This window comes from Podarcis vaucheri (genome assembly GCF_965113315.1).
Source record: "Podarcis vaucheri genome assembly, chromosome: 7".
Classification (NCBI taxonomy): Eukaryota; Metazoa; Chordata; class Lepidosauria; order Squamata; family Lacertidae; genus Podarcis; species Podarcis vaucheri.
In genome coordinates, this window is record NC_138765.1 from 8,539,340 (window position 1) to 8,561,843 (window position 22,504).

A 22,504-nucleotide genomic window follows, 5' to 3' on the forward strand; every position below is an offset into this window, starting at 1 on the left:
GTGCAGATTTAGTTGTTCAGCAGTAAGTTTTTTAATAGTGGATCCAGTCATCATTATATAGCTTACCTGGGCTAGGAGAACTTCTGCAGGCACCGGGGGTGCCAGATTCTAACTGAAGACATCCTAGTCTTCAGTCTGATGGGCTGCATCAATAGGAGTATAGCATCTAGATCAAGGGAAGTAATAGTGCCACTGTATTCTGCTCTGGTCAGACCTCACCTGGAGTACTGTGTCCAGTTCTGGGCACCACAGTTCAAGAAGGACACTGACAAACTGGAACGTGTCCAGAGGAGGGCAACCAAAATGGTCAAAGGCCTGGAAACGATGCCTTATGAGGAACGGCTAAGGGAGCTGGGCATGTTTAGCCTGGAGAAGAGGAGGTTAAGGGGTGATATGATAGCCATGTTCAAATATATAAAAGGATGTCATATAGAGGAGGGAGAAAGGTTGTTTTCTGCTGCTCCAGAGAAGCGGACACGGAGCAATGGATCCAAACTACAAGAAAGAAGATTCCACCTAAACATTAGGAGAACTTCCTGACAGTAAGAGCTGTTCGACAGTGGAACTTGCTGCCAAGGAGTGTGGTGGAGTCTCCTACTTTGGAGGTCTTTAAGCAGAGGCTTGACAACCATATGTCAGGAGTGCTCTGATGGTATTTCCTGCTTGGCAGGGGGTTGGACTCGATGGCCCTTGTGGTCTCTTCCAACTCTATGATTCTAGTCTAGCGCTTTCCACTTGAAGTTGCTCCCGTGTTGCACTTTGCTTCCTTCCAGCCATCAGATATACACGCATCCTGAATTTCAGGAAACTGGCCTTTTCTGTCAATTCCCCCCTCCTCTTCTTGAACAACGGATGCTCTGTAACCCTCGCTTTGCCAGCTGATGCAGCAACAGAAAGAGGACAAACCTATTTTGAAGGCTGGGGCTTGATCCTGGGGAAAGCAGTTTCAGAGTGTTTCCCTCTGAACATGTGCAAAGTGCATTTCACCCTCCAGCAGCTTGCTCTCCCATGCCTGGGAGATGTGAGCTGTGCTTCCCAAACCTGCCATTGAGTGGAGAGCTTGGATTTGAATTTCCTAGAGTGATCTGGCTGGGCTGGGCAGACGGTTTGTCCGATCTGTTAGGTTCTTCTTAAACTAGCATGGGAACACAGCTGTGACAGGATATCAGTGGATCAGACGGAGACCGGTGTGTTAGAAAAGAAGTGTTTATTTACAAAATAGGATCACTGCACACAGCAAGAGACACACTGGGAGACAGGCAGACAGGGAAAACAGACAACCACCACCCATTAAAAGCTGTCAAGAGAACTTCATGGAATGTTTAGAAGAGACCACGCATAAGTTTACGAACCAGCCCGCTAGAGGGTAGACCGACACAACCCAGCTGTATTTGCCCCTTGCAAAGGAGACTGGCTCAAGCGAGCAGTCAAAACAGGCCAAAAGGATATGTCACAACTGGGAACAGGCTCCCTGCTGCACAGCCGAGGGAACAAGGATGCTGTTTAACACATCACCATCTGAACCCAGAAGAGATACCTGGTCTAAACAGGCTGGGCAAAAGCAGCTCTTTAAAAGGAAAATGTTAAAACCACTGGCTGCAACAGTTCAGCTATTCTTTGGTGCCTAGCTGAGAAGTAAAACTGGTGAGTGGAACTATTCCCTACTAGGATCTTTCACAGGCAGCCCAAAGATTTTCCGGCTAAGCCTGCAATCTCTCACTCGGCCAGTCTTTTGAGCCAAGAAATCTGTACCCTTCTCCCCACCTCCGGGAAGAGATCTGAATTTGTGCCCCCCAAGCAGCCAGCACCTCCAGGCCAGAGACGGGCCTGGAAGCAACTGGAGGGAGAGGGAGGGACTCGATTTTGAGCAAGCAGCGAGGGAGGGCCCATTTTGATCTCAGGCTGCACACCCTGGTTTCTTAAAGGCTCGGAACTAAAGGGGCGAGAGAGCAGGTGGAATCAGGAGTCTTAAAGAAGGATGATCTGATGGCCGAAGGGGGCGCCATCTCCCTGTTTTTAAAGGCAAGATTGGGTACAAAAGGGCTAAGTAAGGCTAAGGGTTCAATGCGCTCCTGGATGTCGAGCAAGCTACACATCGACCAGGTCCTAAACAGCATCAGAGCAGCAAGGGGGGAAAAACTCTGAAGCTTCTAGTCCCTAAAGGCACCCACTTTTGTGTGTGCTTGCTGTACATGAATATTTATAAACCCATGCTTCCCGCCGCCATCTCTTTCAGGCCCATGCCTCTGTCTAAAGAAGTCCAAAGGAGGACTCCAAATCGGGGTGGGTGGGGGAAGGAGGCTCCCTGTATTCTGGCCCAGCGGCCCTCTTAATTTGTTCTACTCCAGGGGTTACGTTCTGGTCTCAAGTTTATTCATGTACTCCTGCAGCGCCTGCAGCCGAGCGTCAATCTCCGAGAGGTCAGCCGATGGCTCGTCGTATAGGTTCTCTGTGGGACAAGACAACCGGGGTTATTGCCATACGAGAGGACCGGGAGACTGGGGCACAACTTTCTCCCCCCCCCCCCCCAATTTTTTAACATTCATTTTATAACACAAATAAAGAACACAAACAGAAAAACAAGCAATACAAACAAATTCTTGTCTTATCCTTATTTTTCTAAACAAGTCCCACCTATTTATTTCCATTTTACTTCATCTTTAGCAGTTTACATATATCATGATTTCTAACCATTTTTTTTAATCACTTACTTTAACCATAAGAAACTTCACATTTTATCACTTACAAATAATAGTATTTTGAAATACATTATCTTCTACTTCTAACCCTACATCCTATATCCACTTCCAAAGCTATTCTAAAACTTAAATATTAAACTTCTTCCAGCTGGGGCGCAACTTTCTGGGCAAGGCCTAATGAGGAAGGGCTAGCTATGCCTTGGAGACAGAGCCCAATAATAATGAGGTCAAATCTCCAGGGAGGGCCGGGAATGCCCCTTATCTGAAACCCTGGACAGTCTTTCGTCTTGCGAGTTTTTCGTCTTCCGAGGCATTAGTCTTGCGGGGCACCACTGTACTTAATTCGTTCTGGAGGTCCGTACTTAACCTGAAACTGTTCTTAACCTGAAGCACCACTGTAATGAGGTATGAGTTACTCGTGCGTAAACTGACGCCTCTCTAGGCTTAATTGCCTTGGTTAAACCGTTCTGACTGCACAGCCCATCTCTGTGTGGCTGTCTCAGTCGCTGGCAGAATCTGTCTGTGGGCGTTTCTTAAACCTTTTCTAGCATAAAAGCTGTCTGACTCCCAGTCTCCGCCTTCTCTCACTGCGCGGGAGTCTTCTGCGCAGGGAGGGCGTGGGTAGTGGAGGGCCTGTGCTCTCCTCACTAATCTCCAGAGAAGAATCCCGGAGCTCTTCCTTCGCTTCCCCCATTTGCCCCCCTTTATCCCTGGTGTTGCGCTGATTTCCTTCCTCCTCTACTGAGCTGCTTCTCCCCCTGGTGCTGGGTCCTTCGCCCGCAGAATCTGGGAGCCTCCCCTTCGCCTCTCGCTCTGATGTCAGTTCCCTGACAACCACTTTAGCTAATGGGGCCTCCTGCTGCCACCCGAGCCCGATTTCTGTTCTCATTCTGAAGCAAAGTTCTTAACCTGAAGCACTATTTCTGGGTTCGTGGAGTCTGTAACCTGAAGCGTATGTAACCCGAGGTAACACTGTACATGGTTCTTCTATTTGATTCTCACAACCACCCTGTGAGGTAAGTTAGGACGAGAGCCAGGGACTGGCCCAGGGTCACCCTTCACGGCCGAAAGAAGAGTCGGATCCTGGTCTCCCAACACTCTCAACTGCTACGCCACACTGGCTCTCAAGAGGAGATTACACTTCACTGTTACCCAGAGAGGTCAACCCACTCCAGTCTCTGCGCCGCCTCAGTTTAAAGAGGCCACTGGAGACCCCGGGGGATTTACCTTTGTCTGCTCGCAGGCCTGTGGTAGGCGTGCTGGCCAGGTGCTTCCTGTGGCCACCATCCGTGTGGGGAATCTGCATGGAGAACAAGTGGCACTGGTCAGTTCACCTCTGATAGCTAAAGAAAATCGAAGACCCGCCCTCAGTGCCCAGGAGTCTCGGCAGACGGCGAGCTCAGTTTGCCCAGCACTTTTCTGCCAAAGAGGGATCTCGAGACACCTGGCTGCTTACCATGGTACTGCCATTCCAGGATGAGGAACTCAGGGGTTTCCTGCCCCTCACCGCTCGCTTCCTCCCCCTAAGGGACAACACACGCAACTCATCAGGCCGGATCAGGCTAATGGGCTAATTGCCATCATGTCCCGAGCCCAAACTCTGTGTCCGAGCCAGGCAAAGCCAATAAATAACAACAACAACAACAACAACAACAAATTTGTTATTTATACCCCACTCATTTGGCTCAGTTTCCCCAACCACTCTGGGCGGCTCCCAACAGAATATTAAAAACACAATAAAACATCAAACATTAAAAACTTCCCTAAACAGGGCTGCCTTCAGATGTCTTCTAAAAGTCAAATAGTTGTTTATCTCTTTGATATCTGTGGGAGGGCGTTCCACAGGGCGGGTGCCACTACCAAGAAGGCCCTCTGCCTGGTTCCCTGTAACTTGGCTTCTTGCAATGAGGGAACCGCCAGAAGGCCCTCGGCGCTGGACCTCAGTGTCCGGGAAGAACGATGGAGGTGGAGACGCTCCTTCAGGTATACTGGACCGAGGCTGTTTGGGGTTTTAAAGGTCAGCACCAACACTTTGAATTGTGCTCGGAAACGTACTGGGAGCAAATGTAGGTCTTTCAGGACCGGTGTTATGTGGTCTCGGCGGCCGCTCCCAGTCACCAGTCTAGCTGCTGCATTCTGGATTAGCTGCAGTTTCCAGGTCACCTTCAAAGGTAGCCCCACAAAGAGTGCATTGCAGTAGTCCAAGTGGGAGATAACTAGAGCATGCACCACTCTGGCAAGACAGTCTGCAAGTAGGTAGAGTCTCAGGCTGCGTACCAGATGGAGGTGGTAGACAGCTGCCCTGGATTCCTAGCCCTGACCTTCCTCGTGAGAACAGGGGTTGTGTGACCTGCTTGGCAATGGGAATTTTTGCCGCAGCTTTATCAGATTCGCTTCTGCTCCCATAGAAAGCTTGCTTTTTAAAGTGTGGGGTTTGGGCAGGACGCGGCTTGGCATTCCAGCGCAGCTTTGCATCAGGCTCTGCCCCACCTTCCTTACCTTGGGGCAGCGGGCTCAGAGTAATCGTCCAGTTTGCTCCCTGAGCTTGCGGACGAGCGCCGGCTGCGGAAGCTTTCCACTGCAGGAAAAGAGCGTAGTGTGAGATCAGGTGAGGCGAAGACCCTTTCGCACAGGCAAGTCACCCAAATGCTGCGACGTGCCTGTGTAAAGTGGCTCTCGGAACATATAAACTGGGCGTAACGGGCAAAAAGAAAGCAAACTATAAATACCATTAACTAAAGCACCTGCGAGAATCTCTCCTTGCTGATCTACTGTGAAGCCTGCTATAATGTCATGGGATGTTCACAGACATTTCGAAGGTTCAGAGCAAAGCAGACAGCAAGAAAACACAGCTCTTGGGCAAGATGGGAGGCAAAGAGAACTTGATGCAGGATGGGCTGTGCACTGCGGACAATGAAGGAGCAGAGAGGAGGCAGGAGAGACGGGGGGAGCGATGGCGAGGAAAGTGAATTTCCCGTTAGGACTAACAAAGCAAGAGGAGAAAGGACGGAAACATCTCTGCACGTCCGCTCCAACTCATGTCTTCTTTTTTCACATGCTATTTTATATTTCAAAATATCTATTGCGATTTCAAACTGTTGGGCACAAGTGCAGAAAGAGGGCAGGACAGGTACGGATGCCGTTGGCGGAAATAAGGCAGGTTTGCACCTACAGGGGTGCGGGGAATGTTCAGAACTAAGTAAGAAGCTAATTTCCCCAAACAGACAAACATTTCCGCGCACTGTCACTTTTGCTTGGGCTGTATTCATTTAGCGCCAGCCAGGCATCGAAGAGGAGAGCTCATAAGCCAGCTTGCTCAATTTGGGAAGCAGCCACAGAAAGGACATGGAAGGCTCAAAGACTCTGGCCTGGGCCCTCTGCCTTTCTCCGCTAGACTCCTGCAATCCCCTCTTCTCTGGCCTTCCCTTGTCTCACCTTTAATCGCCTCCAATCTAGCTGGCAACCTCCTGTTACTCTAATCCTATGATCACCCTGCTTCCTGTACGCTCCACGGGCTTCCTATATGTCCCAGATCCAGCACAAGTTCCTAGTCCCTACCCCCTCTTCAGATCTATTCCTAAGTTGTCCAAAGGTGCCCTGCTCCATCATTTATAGCCCAGCTCCCCCCCCCCCAAAGAGCTTAAGGTGGCGTACATCGTTCTCCGCCTGGATCCGTTTTATCCCCACAACAACGCTGTGAGGCAGATGAGGTTGAGAGGCAGTGACTGAGCCAGTGTCACCCGGCGAGCTTCAATATGGCCGGGTGGGGGGCTTGAACCCTGCTCTCTCCCAGGTCCTGGTCTGACACTCTCACTGGCGCAGCACCCCTGGCTCTCTCTAACCGAACGACCCCTGGCCTTTTCTCCCTTGCAGTCTGCTTCCGGAGAACCTTACTTCACCCACGTCCCACCTGAAAGTGAAGCCTTTGCCGCAACCCCCTAGTTCCCATTCTGCCCTGTCACCCAGCCTAGTATGAAAATACCGTATTTTTCGCCCCATAGGACACTCCGGCCCATAGGACGCACCTAGTTTTTTGGGGGGGAAATAAAGAAAAAAAAATTTATTTCCCCCGCAGGTGCAGGACTGGAAGAACCAGGTCGGGGAACAGTGGGAAGGCACGCTCTGCCTCCCTGCTGTCCCCCGAGCTTGTGGGGCTGGCGATGGGGAGAAGTGCGCTGATCCCGGGACGGCAGGCGGCTCTGCGCCGCCATCCGGAGCGGGGAGGGACTTCGCTCCCCGCTCCTGATGGCCGCGCAGAGCTGCGCTGATCCCAGGACTGCAGGCAGCTCTGCGCGGCCATTGGGAGCAGGGCGGGACTTCGTGCCCGGCTCCCGGTGGCCGCGCACAGCTGCGCTGAGCCGGGGACTGCAGGCAGCTCTGCGCAACCCTCGGAGCCGGTCTCCCGGGGGTTGCGCAGAGCTTCCTAAAGCCTGGAGAGCAAGAGGGGTCGGTGCGCACGGACCCCTCTCGCTCTCCAGGCTTCAGCGAAAGCCTGCATTCGCCCCATAGGACGCACACACATTTCCCCTTCATTTTTGGAGGGGGAAAAGTGCGTCCTATAGGGCGAAAAATGCGGTATGCGTAATCGATTGCCCGTTCCCCCCACGTACGCCTGCCCATTTCCCTCTCCACCTCCAACTGAGGTTTTGGAAGCTCCTCGAGGCAGGGACCTGGCGCCTCCATGCAGCCGCGTGCGTCATTTGCGCAGCACACAAAACAGGGAGCAAGGTCCCAGCGAGACACACCTGAAGAACTCCTGCCCCGGCTTTTCCCGAGACCGCCGGTGCTGAAAGCCGATGGGCCCCTGGACTGCAGGCGGTGGCACCAACCGCTGGGCGGGGTGTCTCCCATCCCCCGCCGCCGGCATCGCTCTCTGGAGGGAGACAGGACAAATTAGCCCAAACAGCGCCGTTCGCCCTTGCCTGGATCCTGCAGCTGCCGGGGTTGGGGGAGCGGCAGGGAGAGGCAGACCCTGGAAGCGAGCGACTCACTTTTTCTGCTCCGCTTCCTTCTGCTTCCTCTCCTTGGCCTTCACAAAGGCGGTGGGGTCAAAGCGTGGTGCCCGGGGTCCTACAGGGAAGGAGAGGGAAAGAGAGTAGTCAAGGAGGAAGGGCATCTTGTGGCAGTTCTGTCCTGCAGAGCAGAAGGGACCTGGTCTGTTTACAGGGCAGAAGCTCCCAGTGCCCAGGTCTGGGTTGACGTCGTGGCCCAAGGCAAAGGCAGCCTTGCTGAAAAGGCAAGGATTTGTGGCAGAATCCGAGATCAGGGAGAAGAGGCGGTGGAAGAAGACTGGAAGAAATTTAAAGACTACCTGCAGAAATACTGTAAAATTAATGAATGTTAAAGGGATGTTGGATTGAAAGTAGGCGGTATTGGTAAAAAGATTAAAAAGAATATGTGAATTTCAGATTGATAATGGTTTAAAATATATAGTTACAATAGGTTAAGATATTGAGTAAAGATAAATGATAGAGGGTAAGGATTTGCTGAATTAACTATGTGAACTGGAATACAAAAAAAGGGGGGTGTGAGGAGGTCAGGAAACAAGTAAATGAAATATAAGACATGAAAATATTGATTCCTTTTTTAATTTTTTCTTACTTTTTATGTGTTTTGTCTTTGTATTTTTGTATTTTTTTCTTTTATTATTGTTATTCTTTTTTATTTCTTATTTTTAATTTTGTAACCCATTATTGTCTGTAAAATTTCAATAAATATCACTCAAAAAAATATATGAAAAGGCAAGGATTTGCTTTGTCCATGGAGAGTTAAGAAGCCCGTCATTCTTCACACAAGGTGGGGTGTGGATTCTAGCTTTGGGGACATCGCGCTTAGATAAGGTCCTGAGGTCCTCCATTCCACGGTTGTGGGATTTGAACTCTGGCACAGTTCTCGGCTTCAAAAACCGGCAAGCAAGTTTCTAGCCCCTATTGTTGGAGAGTCAAGCACGGCGGCAAGAACGCCTCTGAATATGAGCTACTGGGGAACCCTGATGGGAGTGCGCTCTGCTCTGCGCCTGGGCCGGCCACCATATAGGACAGAGTGCTGGATTAGACGGGCCTTTGACCTGATCATAAATTCACAGAGCTGGAAGGGACCACACGGGTCATCTAGTCCAACCCTTGCGATGTGGGATTTTTTTGCCCAAGGTAGGGCTTGAACCCACAACCCTGAGATCAAGAGTCACAGGCTCTACCAACTGAGCTATCCCAGGGCTAAGGCTCTTCTAACATGTAGAGTATTTTTCACTCTATAAGAAGCACCTGACCATAAGACGCACCTGATTTTTAGAGGAGGAAAACAAGAAATAAGAAGTCTCCTGAACGAAGAGGGAGCGCTCCTCCCTCTTCGCTCAGGAGGCTTTGCAGGGCTATCCCTGAATCCAGGAGACCAAGCAGGATCGGTGCATACCGATCCCGCTTGCTCTCCTGGATTCAGCGAAAGCAAGCCTCCTGGGGTTTTCCCCAGCCTCCCACAAGAGCCGCGCACTCTTTGAAGGGGCTCTTGGGGGCTTTTCTGGGAGGTGGGGGAAGGGACCGAGCCGCACCTCCCGCAAAAGCCAGGGATAGCTGCGCGAAGCCTCCGCAAGGCAGCGGGATGAAGGCTCCCCTGCGGAGGCTTCACGCGGCTAAGCCAGAAGCTAGAACAGCCAGAGAGAGGGAGGGGAGCGCTGCGCTCCCTCTCGCTGTTCTGGCTTCTGGGATAGCCCGCGAAGCCTGTATTCGCTCCATAAGCCGCACACACATTTCCCCTTACTTTTTAGGAGGGAAAAAGTGAGTCTTATAGAGCGGAAAATACAGTATCTCAGAAGCAAGAGATGTGGTGTCAGTAGTTTCACGAGCTGCAGTACTTGACTCCGGCCCTCCCCCTCAGATCTAGCAGATAAAATAAAACATGTGCTGAAAAAGGCAGCTTTACTTGCCTGGCATCCTGAGAAGAAGAAGTTTGGATCTGTTGGTAACTCGGAGCCAGGCAGGGAGAGGATAATGACGCTTGCTCCTTTCTGTGCCCAGCACACCCCCTTCGAAGGAGGCTTCTTCTTCCTACCAGCCACTGCGCCAGGCAGGCCTGGTGCCAGGGAAGAGGGGGTGCATGGTAAAAGGGTGACCCACCCCTCTCACCTGTAGGAGACGGGGACTGTCGAGGGAGGCGGCCCTGGCTCCCGCTGCGCCCCTCCCTGGAGGTGGACCTCTGCCGGCTGGGCCCCCAGGCGCCGCTGCGCTCCCGGGAGTTCGAGCGCTCCTCCGAGGTGGAGCGGCGGACGTCTCTCTTCTTGGTGCTGCTTCGGGACAGGGTGGGGTGCGCAAAATTGCGAGGGGGCGCGGGGTGGTTCTGGGGAGATGGTCCGGAGGGGGTGAAGCGCCTGGGGAGGGGAGAGAAAGGAACGCCTGCAGCTAGAGGGGTGGGTTTGCGTCTGGCATAGAAGCTGCTGCCTTTGGCAGCGCAGCAGAGCGGCCGAGGGGTCAGGAGCGCTCACCCTTTCTTGTACAAGGCCAGCTCGTTGGTCAGGTTCTTCACGCGAATCCGGAGGCTCCGTTCTGTCGCTTTCATCTCCGCCAGCTGCAGTGGGCAGAAAGATCTCTTTTTGCGCCTTGTGTTAAGGCTCAGGCTGAATAATTGGGGGGTGGGGGGGTTAATATTCAAGCAGAGTTGGTACCTAGGAGTCCAGGGTGGATATTTGCAGAATGTAGTCCTTTCACATGGTTTTTTTTAATGTGGTGGTGCGGCATTTTATGCATTGTGATTTGCTGCTATTTTTGTTGATTACAGTTTGATTATTTATTGTACAGTGGTACCTCGGTTTTCAAATATAATCTGTTCTGGAAGTCCGTTCTGAGTTCTGAAACGTCTGAAAACTGAAAGCAGAAGCCTCAAAACGGAAGCCGCCTTTCCTGTTTGACTTTCGACGTGCGTTCAAAAACCAAGGCATTTACTTCCAGGTTTTTGGCATTCAAGTTCCGAAACGTTTGACTACAGAGGTGTTCGAAAACCAAGGTACAACTGTAATTGCTAAGAGTGAATTTCTGTTTAATTATTATTTACTGATATTTTGAGAGTAATGTTATTGTGTACAATTATGTTCCAATGGATTACTGAATATTACTTTACTTGCTGCAAGTTGTCTAAAGTTATGTTTTTATTATGACTTTGCTGTACAGTGGTACCTCGGGTTGCAAACGCTTTGGGTTACAAACTCTGCTAACCCGGAAGTAGTACCTTGGGTTGAGAATTTTGCCCCAGGATGAGAATGGAAATTGTGTGCCTGTGGCGCGGTGGTAGCAGAAGGCCCCATTTGCAAAAGCACGCCTCAGGTTAAGAACGGTTTTGGGTTAAGAACGAACCTCCGGAATGAATTAGGTTTGTAACCCGAGGTACCACTGTATTGAATTTGATTATTCTAAGGCAGGAGTCAGCAATTTTTTTCAGCAGTTCCACTGTCCCTCAGACCTTGTGGGGGGCCGGACTATATATATTTTTTTGGGGGGGGGGGGAATGAACAAATTCCTATGCCCCACAAATAACCCAGAGATGTGTTTTAAATAAAAGGACACATTCTGCTCATGTAAAAAAACACACTGATTCCTGGACCGTCCGCAGACCGGATTGAGAAGGTGATTGGGCCAGATCCGGCGCCCGGGCCTTAGTTTGCCTACCCATGTTCTAAGGTGTGTGATCTTTTTTGCATGTTTTTTCATAAACCGCCTTGCATAGAGTAGTATAGAAAGGCGGTATGCAAATTAAGAGTGAATGAAATGAAGGAGCTGGTGTTTCTAGGGGTCCCTAGTCTTGGAGGAAGGCTGGCCATCCCTCCCTCTCTCCTCACCATGACCCCCCCCCCACTCACCAGCCCCCTGGCTCTTGTCGGAGGGAAAAGAGAAGCCTTGCCCTTTCTGCCAAGGGTGGGCAGATTCCAGGCTTATTTGATCTTTGGCGTTTTTCTACCTCGGACCCCCAAAATGAAGCGGAAAGGACGCAGTGGGAATAAAAGACCAGGAGGTGCCTCTGAGCACATTCCACGCCTAAGGATTTGTTTTGAGTAGCAGAACTGGGCTCGGACGAGCGCTTCTGCACTGAGGTCTTTGTCCTTTCAGCAGCCTAATATAGCCCTCTCCCCCACCCGCCCAGGGGAAGGAGGATCCTGTAAAGCCAAGGCCCAGCCCACCTCGTCGGCAAGCTGCCGGCTCTCCTGCAGGCGCTTGTTAGCGATCCGCTGGTGCTTCGCCCTCTCCTTGGTCAGCTCCTCCTCCAGGCTCTGCACGACCTTCTTGAGGATCTTGACCTCCTTGAAGGCACTGCTCTTGTTGGTGAGCTTCAGCTCCTCCTGAAGGCCCAGCAAGACCGTCTCCACTGACTGTTTCTCCTCCAAGGTGTGCTGGAGCCTGAAAGAAGAAGAAGAAGAGTTTGGATTTGATATCCCGCTTTATCACTACTCGAAGGAGTCTCAAAGCGGCTAACAATCTCCTTTCCCTTCCTCCCCCACAACAAACACTCTGTGAGGTGAGTGGGGCTGAGAGACTTCAAGGAAGTATGACTGGCCCAAGGTCACCCAGCAGCTGCATGTGGAGGAGCGGAGACACGAACCCGGTTCCCCAGATTACGAGACTACCGCTCTTAACCACTACACCACACTGAAAAAGGGAGCGTCGGGGCAGGATCAGCGGCAGCCGAGAGAGAATCTCTTCCGCGCAAGGCTTGAGACCTGAGCTTTGCAAAAGGTTGTTTAAGCGCTAAAAGGTGGGTTTGCAAAGCCACTTTTGTCTTTAGGCGTCTGGCAAAAAACCACTCCTCTTTTCCCAGGCCTATGGCTATTAAGTAATCTAAAGTGTGGGGCAGAGGACTGTTATTATGATGACTACTTTACATCTGTCAGTATACTTTTTATTATTGATGTTCTGTAATGTGTTTTTAATGTTGTACACTACCCTGGGATCTTTTGATAAAGGGAGGTATATAAATTGAATTAATCATCATCATCATCTCTTCAAGGAAAGAGCTGCCCTCCTGCTGCATTGTATTTCCAGACTGATATTGTAAAATGTCTGGCCTGTCTCCTTAAAACACACGCCAGGACTGTAATAAGAGCTCCTCTCGCTGGGTGTGGTTCCCTCTACAGATGAATGGGAAGCTTACTGTAGCTTTGCCTGTCTAACAAGTCTTAGCTGCTATGCTGAAGGGCTGATCTGTTGTTCATAAATAAATACAACTGTCACAGTTCTCCTGGCTCCTGCTGGTTCCTGGTAATAGGGCAGACCTGTTGCACAGTGAGTCTCCTTCTCAAACCCATGAGAAGCTACATAGTTTGCTTCCCTGCCATTTCAATACTTGCCCTTGTTTAGATTTTCGGGCCGAGGAATTTAGACTTAAGTTGGATTGTTTGCTCTTTGTAAGCTGTCTTGAACGTCTTTATAGGGAAGCAACAGATCAACGTGGTAGATTTAAGGGTTGTATTTTAAATCAGTAGGGATCAGTCAGATCAGAACAATGCTTTGAGGAGGAAAACTGACTCCAAAGAAGCATTTACATGCCTGTGATCACAAATAGCTCCCAAAGATGGGAGACGCAGTTCTTGAGTCATAGCTGTCAACTTTTCCCTTTTCTTGCGAGGAATCCTATTCAGAATAAGGGAATTTCCCTTTTAAAAAAGGGAAACGTTGGCAGCTATGCCTTGAGTATCTCTCCCTCCCTACAAAAACCCCAACACCTTCCACTCTCCCTGGTACCTGGGAAAGAACCCAGCAGTTCCAACAAGCACTTCAAACACCCATTTCCTGGTGCCACAGATATCCTGGTTCCTAAATGCCGGAACAGCAAATTCAGAAGGCCGCATTGATGTCTCCTGCAGAGAGAAGCTGCCTGATATGGCTCAGGTTACTCCCCCCCCCCGCCTCCCCCACTCACTCGTCACGAAGCCGGCGGATCTCAGCATCTCTGAAATCCTTGCTTGGCTTTGCCTTCAGCAGGGCCAACTCCTCCTTGAGCTCCCGGATCACCTTCTGCAGAACGACGGGATCCGGCTTGCCCATGTAAGGGAGGGGGAGCGGGTAATGGATCCTGCCGAGAAACAAGGAAAGGCAACCACAAGTCAGGACCCCCTGCACTGCACCTCGCCGCAGACAGGAGCAAATGTCAAGGGGTTGGTTCTGGTGCTTAACAGGCCAGGCAGACGCTCTGTTTGACTAGGAGGTCAGAGGCCCACCCCCAAGAGGGGACTGGCTAGCAACCCTTGCTGCTTCCTGCCTCCCTGTCCAAAAGAGACAGCCCAAACCAGCCCACAAAAAGGGAAAGGCAAGGACTTTCTTCCCTGTAACTGCTACCAATAAGGTAAAGGGACCCTTGACCATTAGGTCCAGGCGTGGCCGACTCTGGGGTTGCGGCGCTCATCTCGCTTTATTGGCCGAGGGAGCTGGCGTACAGCTTCAGGGTCATGTGGCCAGCATGACTAAGCCGCTTCTGGCGAACCAAAGCAGCGCACGGAAATGCCGTTTACCTACCCGCCACAGAGGTACTTATTTATCTACTTGCACTTTGACGTGCTTTTGAACTGCTAGGTGGGCAGGAGCAGGGACCGAGCAATGGGAGCGCACCGTCGTGGGGATTCGAACCGCCGACCTTCTGATCGGCAAGTCCTAGGCTCTGTGGTTTAACCCACAGCGCCACCCGCGTCCCAACTGCTACCAATATTGAATGCTTATTCCTCTGCATATCCCTGCAGATCAGCCTTTGCGAAGCTGAGGCCTTCTAGCCGCTTTGGACTACAATTCCCATAAGCCCCAGGTGGGTGTAGTCAAAAGCGTCTGGAAGGCCCCAGCTTGGCAAAGTTGGCTGTGGTCCTTGATCTTCCCCTGTCTTCTTGCTTTGGGAAAAGGGGGGCAGCTCCCTGGACAGTCGTGGGCTAAGAGGTAAGAAGGGCCTTTGCTCCCGCCTCGTTGTTTGCTGTTTTTGAAGCAAAAAGGAGGAATGCAAAGCACCCTGGTCTTCCGCCTCCTCTTCCTCCCACACAGCAAAGGAAAGGACTGGTTTCATGAAGGTGATAGAGTACATGGAATTGGCAGAAATGATTGGCAGAATCCGAGACCAGGGAGAAGAGGCGGTGGAAGAAGAGTGGAAAAAATTTAAAGACTATCTACAGAAATACTGTAAAATTAATGAATGTTAAAGGGACGTTGGATTGAAAATAAGCGGTGTTGGTTAAAAGATTAATAAGAATATGTAAATATGGATTGACAATGGTGGAAAATCTATATTTATTATAGGTTAAGATGTTGAGTAAGGATAAATGATAGAGGGTAAGGATTTGCTGAACTAAATATCTGAACTGGAATACGAAAAGGGAGGTGTGAGGAGGTCAAGAAACTAGTGAAGGAAGTATAAGATATGAAAATACTAACTTTTTTCTGCTTTGTTTTTTGGTGTTTTTTCTTTTTTTTCTACTGTTAACTGTTTTTTATTGTGTATTTCTATGTGTTTTGTATTTTCTCATTTTTGTAGCTTTTTTTGGTTTTTGTATTTTATGTTTAAATTTTGAAGCTTTTGATTGTTTATGAAACTTTAATAAATATTATTATATATAATAAAAGGACTGGTTTCATTAGCTGCTTCCCTTCAAGTTATAAGCTTATGCAGTCTCTCTGGCAGCCCCACAGCTCTTACAGGATAATTGGGTCTTCCAGAAAGGCCAGGTTCACCTGTCCCCATCGCACCTGCAATAAATCTGTGGCTGGCCATGGGGCCTTTGGGTGAACGTTTAGCTACAAATGAGCTGCCCTCCATTTCCACAAGCCCCCTTGTCACCCCAAGGCTCCCTGTTGGTCATGCAGCCGGGGATTCCCCTGTCACCTGTCAAATTCCACCGAGTAGATCAAGATGAGGTAGCGCTTGGAGCTCAGCGGGGAGTTTTTGGCAGCCGCCGTGTGCCGGGGACCCACTCCAATCTTCCTGTTCCTGAGTGACTCCAGGTCTGTGTAAGTGAGGAGGTCCAGAGTGACCGACTCGCTGCTCTGTAGGGGGAAAGCCCACACAATCAGCACTACATCAAGGACCGTTTACACAGCCAGTCCTTATCCTGGAAGAAGTGACTCTCGGACTAGGGAAGGACAGGAATTCAAGACAGAAAGGGGATCATAGAATCATAGAGTTGGAAGAGACCACAAGGGCCATCGAGTCCAACCCCCTGCCAAGCAGGAAACACCATCAGAGCACTCCTGACATATGGTTGTCAAGCCTCTGCTTAAAGACCTCCAAAGTAGGAGACTCCACCACACTCCTTGGCAGCAAATTCCACTGTCGAACAGCTCTTACTGTCAGGAAGTTCTTCCTAATGTTTAGGTGGAATCTTCTTTCTTGTAGTTTGGATCCATTGCTCCGTGTCCGCTTCTCTGGAGCAGCAGAAAACAACCTTTCTCCCTCCTCTATGTGACATCCTTTTATATATTTGAACATGGCTATCATATCACCCCTTAACCTCCTCTTCTCCAGGCTAAACATGCCCAGCTCCCTTAGCCGTTCCTCATAAGGCATCGTTTCCAGGCCTTTGACCATTTTGGTTGCCCTCCTCTGGACACGTTCCAGTTTGTCAGTGTCCTTCTTGAACTGTGGTGCCCAGAACTGGATCATGGTGGCAGGATTTAAGATGTAGGAACCTGGCAGGGCATGTGGTAGAAACACCATAAGTCGTCAAAGCCGGGGGGAAGATGAAACACATAAAGGAGGCCTGACATTCTGGAGGTACCTTCTCCAACCTGGTGCCTGTTTCAGACTACAACTCCCATCAGCAGCAGCCACATTAGATTGGGGTCCCCCCCCCATTATTTACTTATTAATGTGTCGAAACAAAACAAAATAAAATACCTTCCAGAAGCATGTTAGAGACCAACTAAGTTAGTTATTGGTATGAGCTTTCATGTACGCTTCTTCACATCTGAAGAAGTGTGCATGCACACGAAAGCTCATACCAATAACTACCGTATTTTTCGCTCTATAACACGCACCCGACCATAACATGCACGTAGTTTTTAGAGGAGGAAAATCCGTAGGCATGCCACCCGTAGGCATACCATCCATAACACGCACAGACATTTCCCCTTACTTTTTAGGAGGAAAAAAGTGAGTGTTATGGTGCAAAAAATACGGTAACTTAGTTGGTCTCTAACGTGCTACTAAGGGACGCGGGTGGCGCTGTGGGTTAAACCACAGAGCCTATGGCTTGCCAATCAGAAGGTTGGTGGTTCGAATCCCGGCTATGGGGTGAGCTCCCGTTGCTCGGTCCCTGCTCCTGCCAACCTAGCAGTTAGAAAGCACGTCAAAAGTGCAAGTAGATAAATAGGTACCGCTTCAGCGGGAAGGTATACAGCGTTTCCGTGCGCTGCTCTGGTTCGCCAGAAACAGCTCAGTCATGCTGGCCACATGACCCGGAAGCTGTACGCCGGCTCCCTCGACCAATAAAGTGAGATGAGCGCTGCAACCCCCGAGTCGGTTATGACTGGACCTAATGGTCAGGGGTCCCTTTACCTTTAATGTGCTACTGGAAGGTATTATTTATTTATTTATTTATTTATGTTTTGACTACGGCAGACCAACACGGCTACCTACCTGATATTAATGTGTGTTTCTGTTTGTTTGGTTTTTTTAAAGATTGAGGCTTTTATCTGCCGTGTTCACACCGAGGAGAGGACTATAGACGAAGAAATCTCCCAGATGCCCACCTGTGGAATGGATGGTTGGTGGCAGGGGGGAAGTGACAAATGGGAAAGGAAGCCTAGGAAAGCGGCAACGCTCAAGAAGCCTGAGGAACTCTGCGCAGGACACATTTCCATAGACTTTTCCGTGGCGGCCCCAAAGCCAAGCTGAGCCTCACCTGGGAAATGGCCGACTCTAGCATGCTGCAGAAGATCCCAAACTGCTTGAAATTCCCAGTCTTGTGAGTGAGGTCTTCAATGACTGGAAGAAAAGGTAAAACATGAGGGATGCTGATTTTGGCATGTAATAGGGAGCGTGTAATGGCTTGACTTGGGAATTTGAGAGCAAGAGGGAAATGGAACCAGTATTTTATCGTTTGAAAAGACCTGGTGGAATGCTCTGTCCAGGAGACTAGGGCCCTTCAGGATTTAACCTCCTTCCGTCGGGCCTGTAAGACAGAGCTATTCCGCCTGGCCTTTAATTTGAATTCAGCCTGATCTTTTATTTCCCTTCTCTTCCCTCCCCCTCCCCTTTTATGAAGATCACCCGCTCTGAGACCCCACAGCTAATTCTCCCCTGACCTCCTCGCTGGTACAAGTAGGACCAATTCAGCCAGCTAGCCCTGGGGATTATCTAATTGATTTTTGAATTTTATTGTTATTCATGTTTTTATATTGTATTTTATGCTGCTTTTATAATTAAGTGTTTTAAAGTGTTTTAAATTTGTTGTTAGCCGCCCTGAGCCCGGTTTTTGAACTGGGAAGGGCGGGGTATAAATAAAATTATTATTATTATTATTATTATTATTATTATTAAAGACACGGGGCTTCAAGTGTCCAGCAGAGGCAGGGACAAAGCAGAGCCAGAAGGGCAACTGCAGAGGGCAGCTGGCTCATCTCTGCACCTGCCAGATAGTCAAAGCAGAGAAAGACGGTGTTTGGTTTCCCATCTAGCAGCACAGTGTAGTTGGGCATTTCACAGCTCTTCCCCCTCCTAAGCTGTTCACATCAGCACAGCTTCCTCAGTGTCAGATTCATTACTCACAAGCAGCATCAAACTCCCCCCGCCACTGGTCCGTGGTGAGCCGGTCCTCCACTTCTACTTCCAGAAGGTTCCCGTCCACCGACATCCGGATGATGTGCTCAACGCCACGGAAAACATAGTCCGCTTGCAGCCCGTGCAGCTTGGCCATGTTGCGACCAGCAATCTCTCTGCCCGCCTCGCAGGGCAGGAAGTGGGCAGCCTTGAACAGCAGCCTTCCACGCACAATTATCTATACGGGGGGAAACAAGGGCAGGGAAGTTTATCAGCAGGGTGTGAAGCAATCACAAAATCACACACAGATGTCCTTTCGATGATGGTTTCTCCCACCCCACAGGTTCAGAATTAAGAAAAATGTTTCTGCTGGGAGAGAATGGCCAGTAACTGAGAACTGTTAATTTTTTTGTTTCCCCCATAGTGTCCGAGTTAGGGACGCGGGTGGCGCTGTGGGTAAAACCTCAGCGCCTAAGACTTGCCGATCGCATGGTCGGCGGATCGAATCCCCGCGGCGGGGTGCGCTCCCGTCGTTCGGTCCCGGCGCCTGCCAACCTAGCAGTTTGAAAGCACCCCCGGGTGCAAGTAGATCATAGAATCATAGAGTTGGAAGAGACCACAAGGGCCATCGAGTCCAACCCCCTGCCAAGCAGGAAACACCATCAGAGCACTCCTGACATATGGTTGTCAAGCCTCTGCTTAAAGACCTCCAAAGTAGGAGACTCCACCACACTCCTTGGCAGCAAATTCCACTGTCGAACAGCTCTTACTGTCAGAAAGTTCTTCCTAATGTTTAGGTGGAATCTTCTTGTAGTTTGGATCCATTGCTCCGTGTCCGCTTCTCTGGAGCAGCAGAAAACAACCTTTCTCCCTCCTCTATGTGACATCCTTTTATATATTTGAACATGGCTATCATATCACCCCTTAACCTCCTCTTCTCCAGGCTAAACATGCCCAGCTCCCTTAGCCGTTCTTCATAAGGCATCGTTTCCAGGCCTTTGACCATTTTGGTTGCCCTCCTCTGGACACGTTCCAGTTTGTCAGTGTCCTTCTTGAATTGTGGTGCCCACAATTCAATAAATAGGGACCGCTTACCAGCGGGAAGGTAAACGGCGTTCCGTGTGCTGCGCTGGCTCGCCAGATGCAGCTTGTCACGCTGGCCACGTGACCCGGAAGTGTCTGCGGACAGCGCTGGCTCCCGGCCTATAGAGTGAGATGAGCGCACAACCCTAGAGTCTGGCAAGACTGGCCCGTACGGGCAGGGATACCTTTACCTTTATAGTGTCCGAGAGTCACTTAGTGCCATTTTCCTGAATTTTTCTCATGGCCCAGTGTGGCCACCACTAGCCAGACTGATGGAAGGACAGTATTGGATTCAGTGAGATTGGGAAAACATAGAAAAATAAGGTGAGACAAGTGGGAGGGAAAATGGGATGGTAGCAAGGGACAGAAAAGCTCCCCCCAGAGGATCTGCAACAGGGATAGGGAAACTGATAATGAGCATAATGGTGGATTAATTAGCATCAAGTTATCCTTGCAGGCTCCCCGTGTCCGAGGCCTGGGAAGGAAGCTGGACTTGACTGGCCTTTCGCCTGACCCAGCCAGGCTATCCATATATTTTTAACTGGGGGTGGGGACTTCAATTAGCATTTAGCAGTAACAAGGAGGGGACAATTACCTTTAAGGGCAGGAGATGCTAGGCATTAATGGTGGGGAGGCGACTACTGGGAGTAGGAGGGGCTACTCATTGGAGTCCGAGAAAGCAGCCTTCCTATGGTCTTAATAGGGAGGGTGTTAATTAGCATTAACTGTGGGCAGGGCTACTGTTTGGGGGTCCGAATCAGGATTCTTAAGGTTTTAAGGGGCATCAATTAGCATTAATTGTGGGTGTTAATTAGCATTAACTGTGGGCAGGGCTACTGTTTGGGGGTCTGAATCAGGATTCTTAAGGTTTTAAGGGGCGTCAATTAGCATTAATTGTGGGTGTTTATTAGCATTAACTGTGGGCAGGGCTACTGTTTGGGGGTCCGAATCAGGATTCTTAAGGTTTTAAGGGGCATCAATTAGCATTAATTGTGGGTGTTAATTAGCATTAACTGTGGGCAGGGCTACTGTTTGGGGGTCTGAATCAGGATTCTTAAGGTTTTAAGGGGCGTCAATTAGCATTAATTGTGGGTGTTAATTAGCATTAACTGTGGGCAGGACTACTGTTTGGGGGTCCGAATCAGGATTCTTAAGGTTTTAAGGGGCGTCAATTAGCATTAATTGTGGGTGTTTATTAGCATTAACTGTGGGCAGGGCTACTGTTTGGGGTCTGAATCAGGATTCTTAAGGTATTAATGGGCGTCAATGAGCAAAAATTAGCATTCGTTGTGGGAGGGGCTATTGTTTGGGGTCCGAGGCATAGCTGTCAACTTTTCCCTTTCCTATTGGGAATAAGGGAATTTCCCTTAAAAAAAGGGAAACGTTGACAGCTATCGTCTAAGGCAGGAATCTTTTCACGTCCTTAATTAGGGGGCGTTAATTAGTATTAATTAGTCTTAATTGCATATTAATTAGCATTAATGGGGGGGAGGCGGTTATTAGGCCTAGGAGGGGCAAGAGTCTTCTTCTTATGGTCTTAATTGCGGGGGGGGCGTTAATTAGCGCTAATTGCCTGGGGTTAATTAGCATTAATGGGGGGGAGGCGGCTATTAGGAGACGGGGGAGGCTACTGTTTTGAGGGAGGCAGGAATGAGGTGGGTTCGGGGGTTTAAATAGGGGACGGAGCCCCCCCCAAAAGCCAACTTACCTGCGCGCCGCCCCCACCTCAACTGCCGTCTCCAGCGAAAGCCGCCTCCTCGCCGCTCTCCCATTGGCCGCCCGCTCAACCGCTCCCGCGCCGCCATTGGCTGGTGGCGACGTCAGTCACCTCCCAGGGCTCCCTCGTAAGCCACGCTGGCCGTCACTCAGAGCGGTGGCCCCGCCCATAACACTACAAGCCCCTCCCCTCCCTCTCCTTGAGCGTGTGGGCGGGGGAGGGGGCGTGGAGCACCCAATCCGAGACGGGCAGCTCGACCCGGCGGCGCTTATTGGTCCAAGGGACCTCGGACATCAAGGAAGAATCCCGCCCAGAGCTGCGCCCGCCTCTCGACGCCGGCTATTGGCGCCTCGGCTTGTCACTCCTCAAGACATCCTCCTATGGAGAGGGGCGGCAGGGCGGGCGCGGAAACGCGCTGCTCTATTGCCCTCTCGTGGCCGTTGAGCGCGTTGCTCCTATAGCGGCTGAGCGATCCGGTCCGAGGGAGAGCTCTCCAGCTGGGATCGCGAGAGATCCAGGGCAGGTGAGAGCAGACGGTGGGAAGGGATCTGCACTTGTATAAGAACAGAAAGTGAAAGCAGCACCTCGCGCACCTATTAGGGCCGAAGCGATTTTCCTTTCTTTGCAATAACTTTTATTGGGTTTTGAAGGAAAGTGATGTAAAGTAAAACCAAGAAAGTGCAGTCAAATCAGGTAGGATGAAAACAGAGACCAAAAGTCATCATTATATCAGGTATGCCTTATATTACATTAATTAATTAATTAATTAATAACTATTTTTTAAAGCTCGTCAAGCAATAATAGCAAAGTCAGGAAGGACTTGAAAAGGCATGACGTGACTGAAAACGAGGTATATTTTCTATACGTCCAGCGAGGCCGAGAGAAGAGATGGGTGCAATTGTTAATTATAAACACGTGAGATGAAGGCCCAACAAAACAGCTGCAAAACAGCCCCATTCAGCCAAAGATCTTATATTGCCAAGTGATTTTCCCCCCTGAAGCAAAGTCCAAAATGAACGAACAAACTATATTGCAATATAGTGTTGTGAACCACCCTGAGGGTCTAGAGCAGTAAAAAAAGGTGATTAATAATAATAATAATAATTGGGACGTCCTAAGGAAAAAAGCCTGTTGTCTTTGTCCATGGAGTTTTCATGGCAGGGATACTGGAGTGGCTTGTCGGTTCCTCCTCCAGGTGGATCACGTTTGGTCAAAACTCTCCACTATGACCTGTCCATCTTGGGTGGCCCTGAATGGCATAGCTCATAGCTTCTCTGAGTTATTCAGGCCCCTT

At 50.0% G+C, this 22,504-nt stretch overlaps 2 protein-coding genes across 3 annotated transcripts in view; one reads left to right on the forward strand and one right to left on the reverse strand.

Annotated features, from left to right (window-relative positions):
• Positions 1 to 22,504, forward strand: part of QPCTL (glutaminyl-peptide cyclotransferase like) — a 222,017-nt gene that overhangs the window by 24,770 nt on the left and 174,743 nt on the right. The window lies entirely within an intron of this gene.
• CCDC61 (coiled-coil domain containing 61) lies at positions 1,191 to 21,271 on the reverse strand. 2 transcript variants are annotated; one of them, XM_082231171.1, is made up of 14 exons: positions 21,202 to 21,271; positions 18,420 to 18,648; positions 17,554 to 17,636; positions 15,537 to 15,697; positions 13,599 to 13,751; positions 11,863 to 12,079; positions 10,177 to 10,259; positions 9,821 to 10,062; positions 7,691 to 7,769; positions 7,445 to 7,572; positions 5,199 to 5,277; positions 4,156 to 4,222; positions 3,927 to 3,999; positions 1,191 to 2,449 (listed from the first exon to the last, which is right to left on the reverse strand). In XM_082231171.1, exons 2-14 carry the CDS (start codon positions 18,565 to 18,567, stop codon positions 2,352 to 2,354), a joined length of 1,611 nt encoding a protein of 536 aa, XP_082087297.1. In that variant the 5' UTR covers positions 18,568 to 18,648; positions 21,202 to 21,271; the 3' UTR covers positions 1,191 to 2,351. The 2 variants fall into 2 exon arrangements, with proteins under 2 accessions (XP_082087297.1, XP_082087296.1); XM_082231170.1 differs by lacking the exon at positions 21,202 to 21,271 and adding an exon at positions 19,506 to 20,955.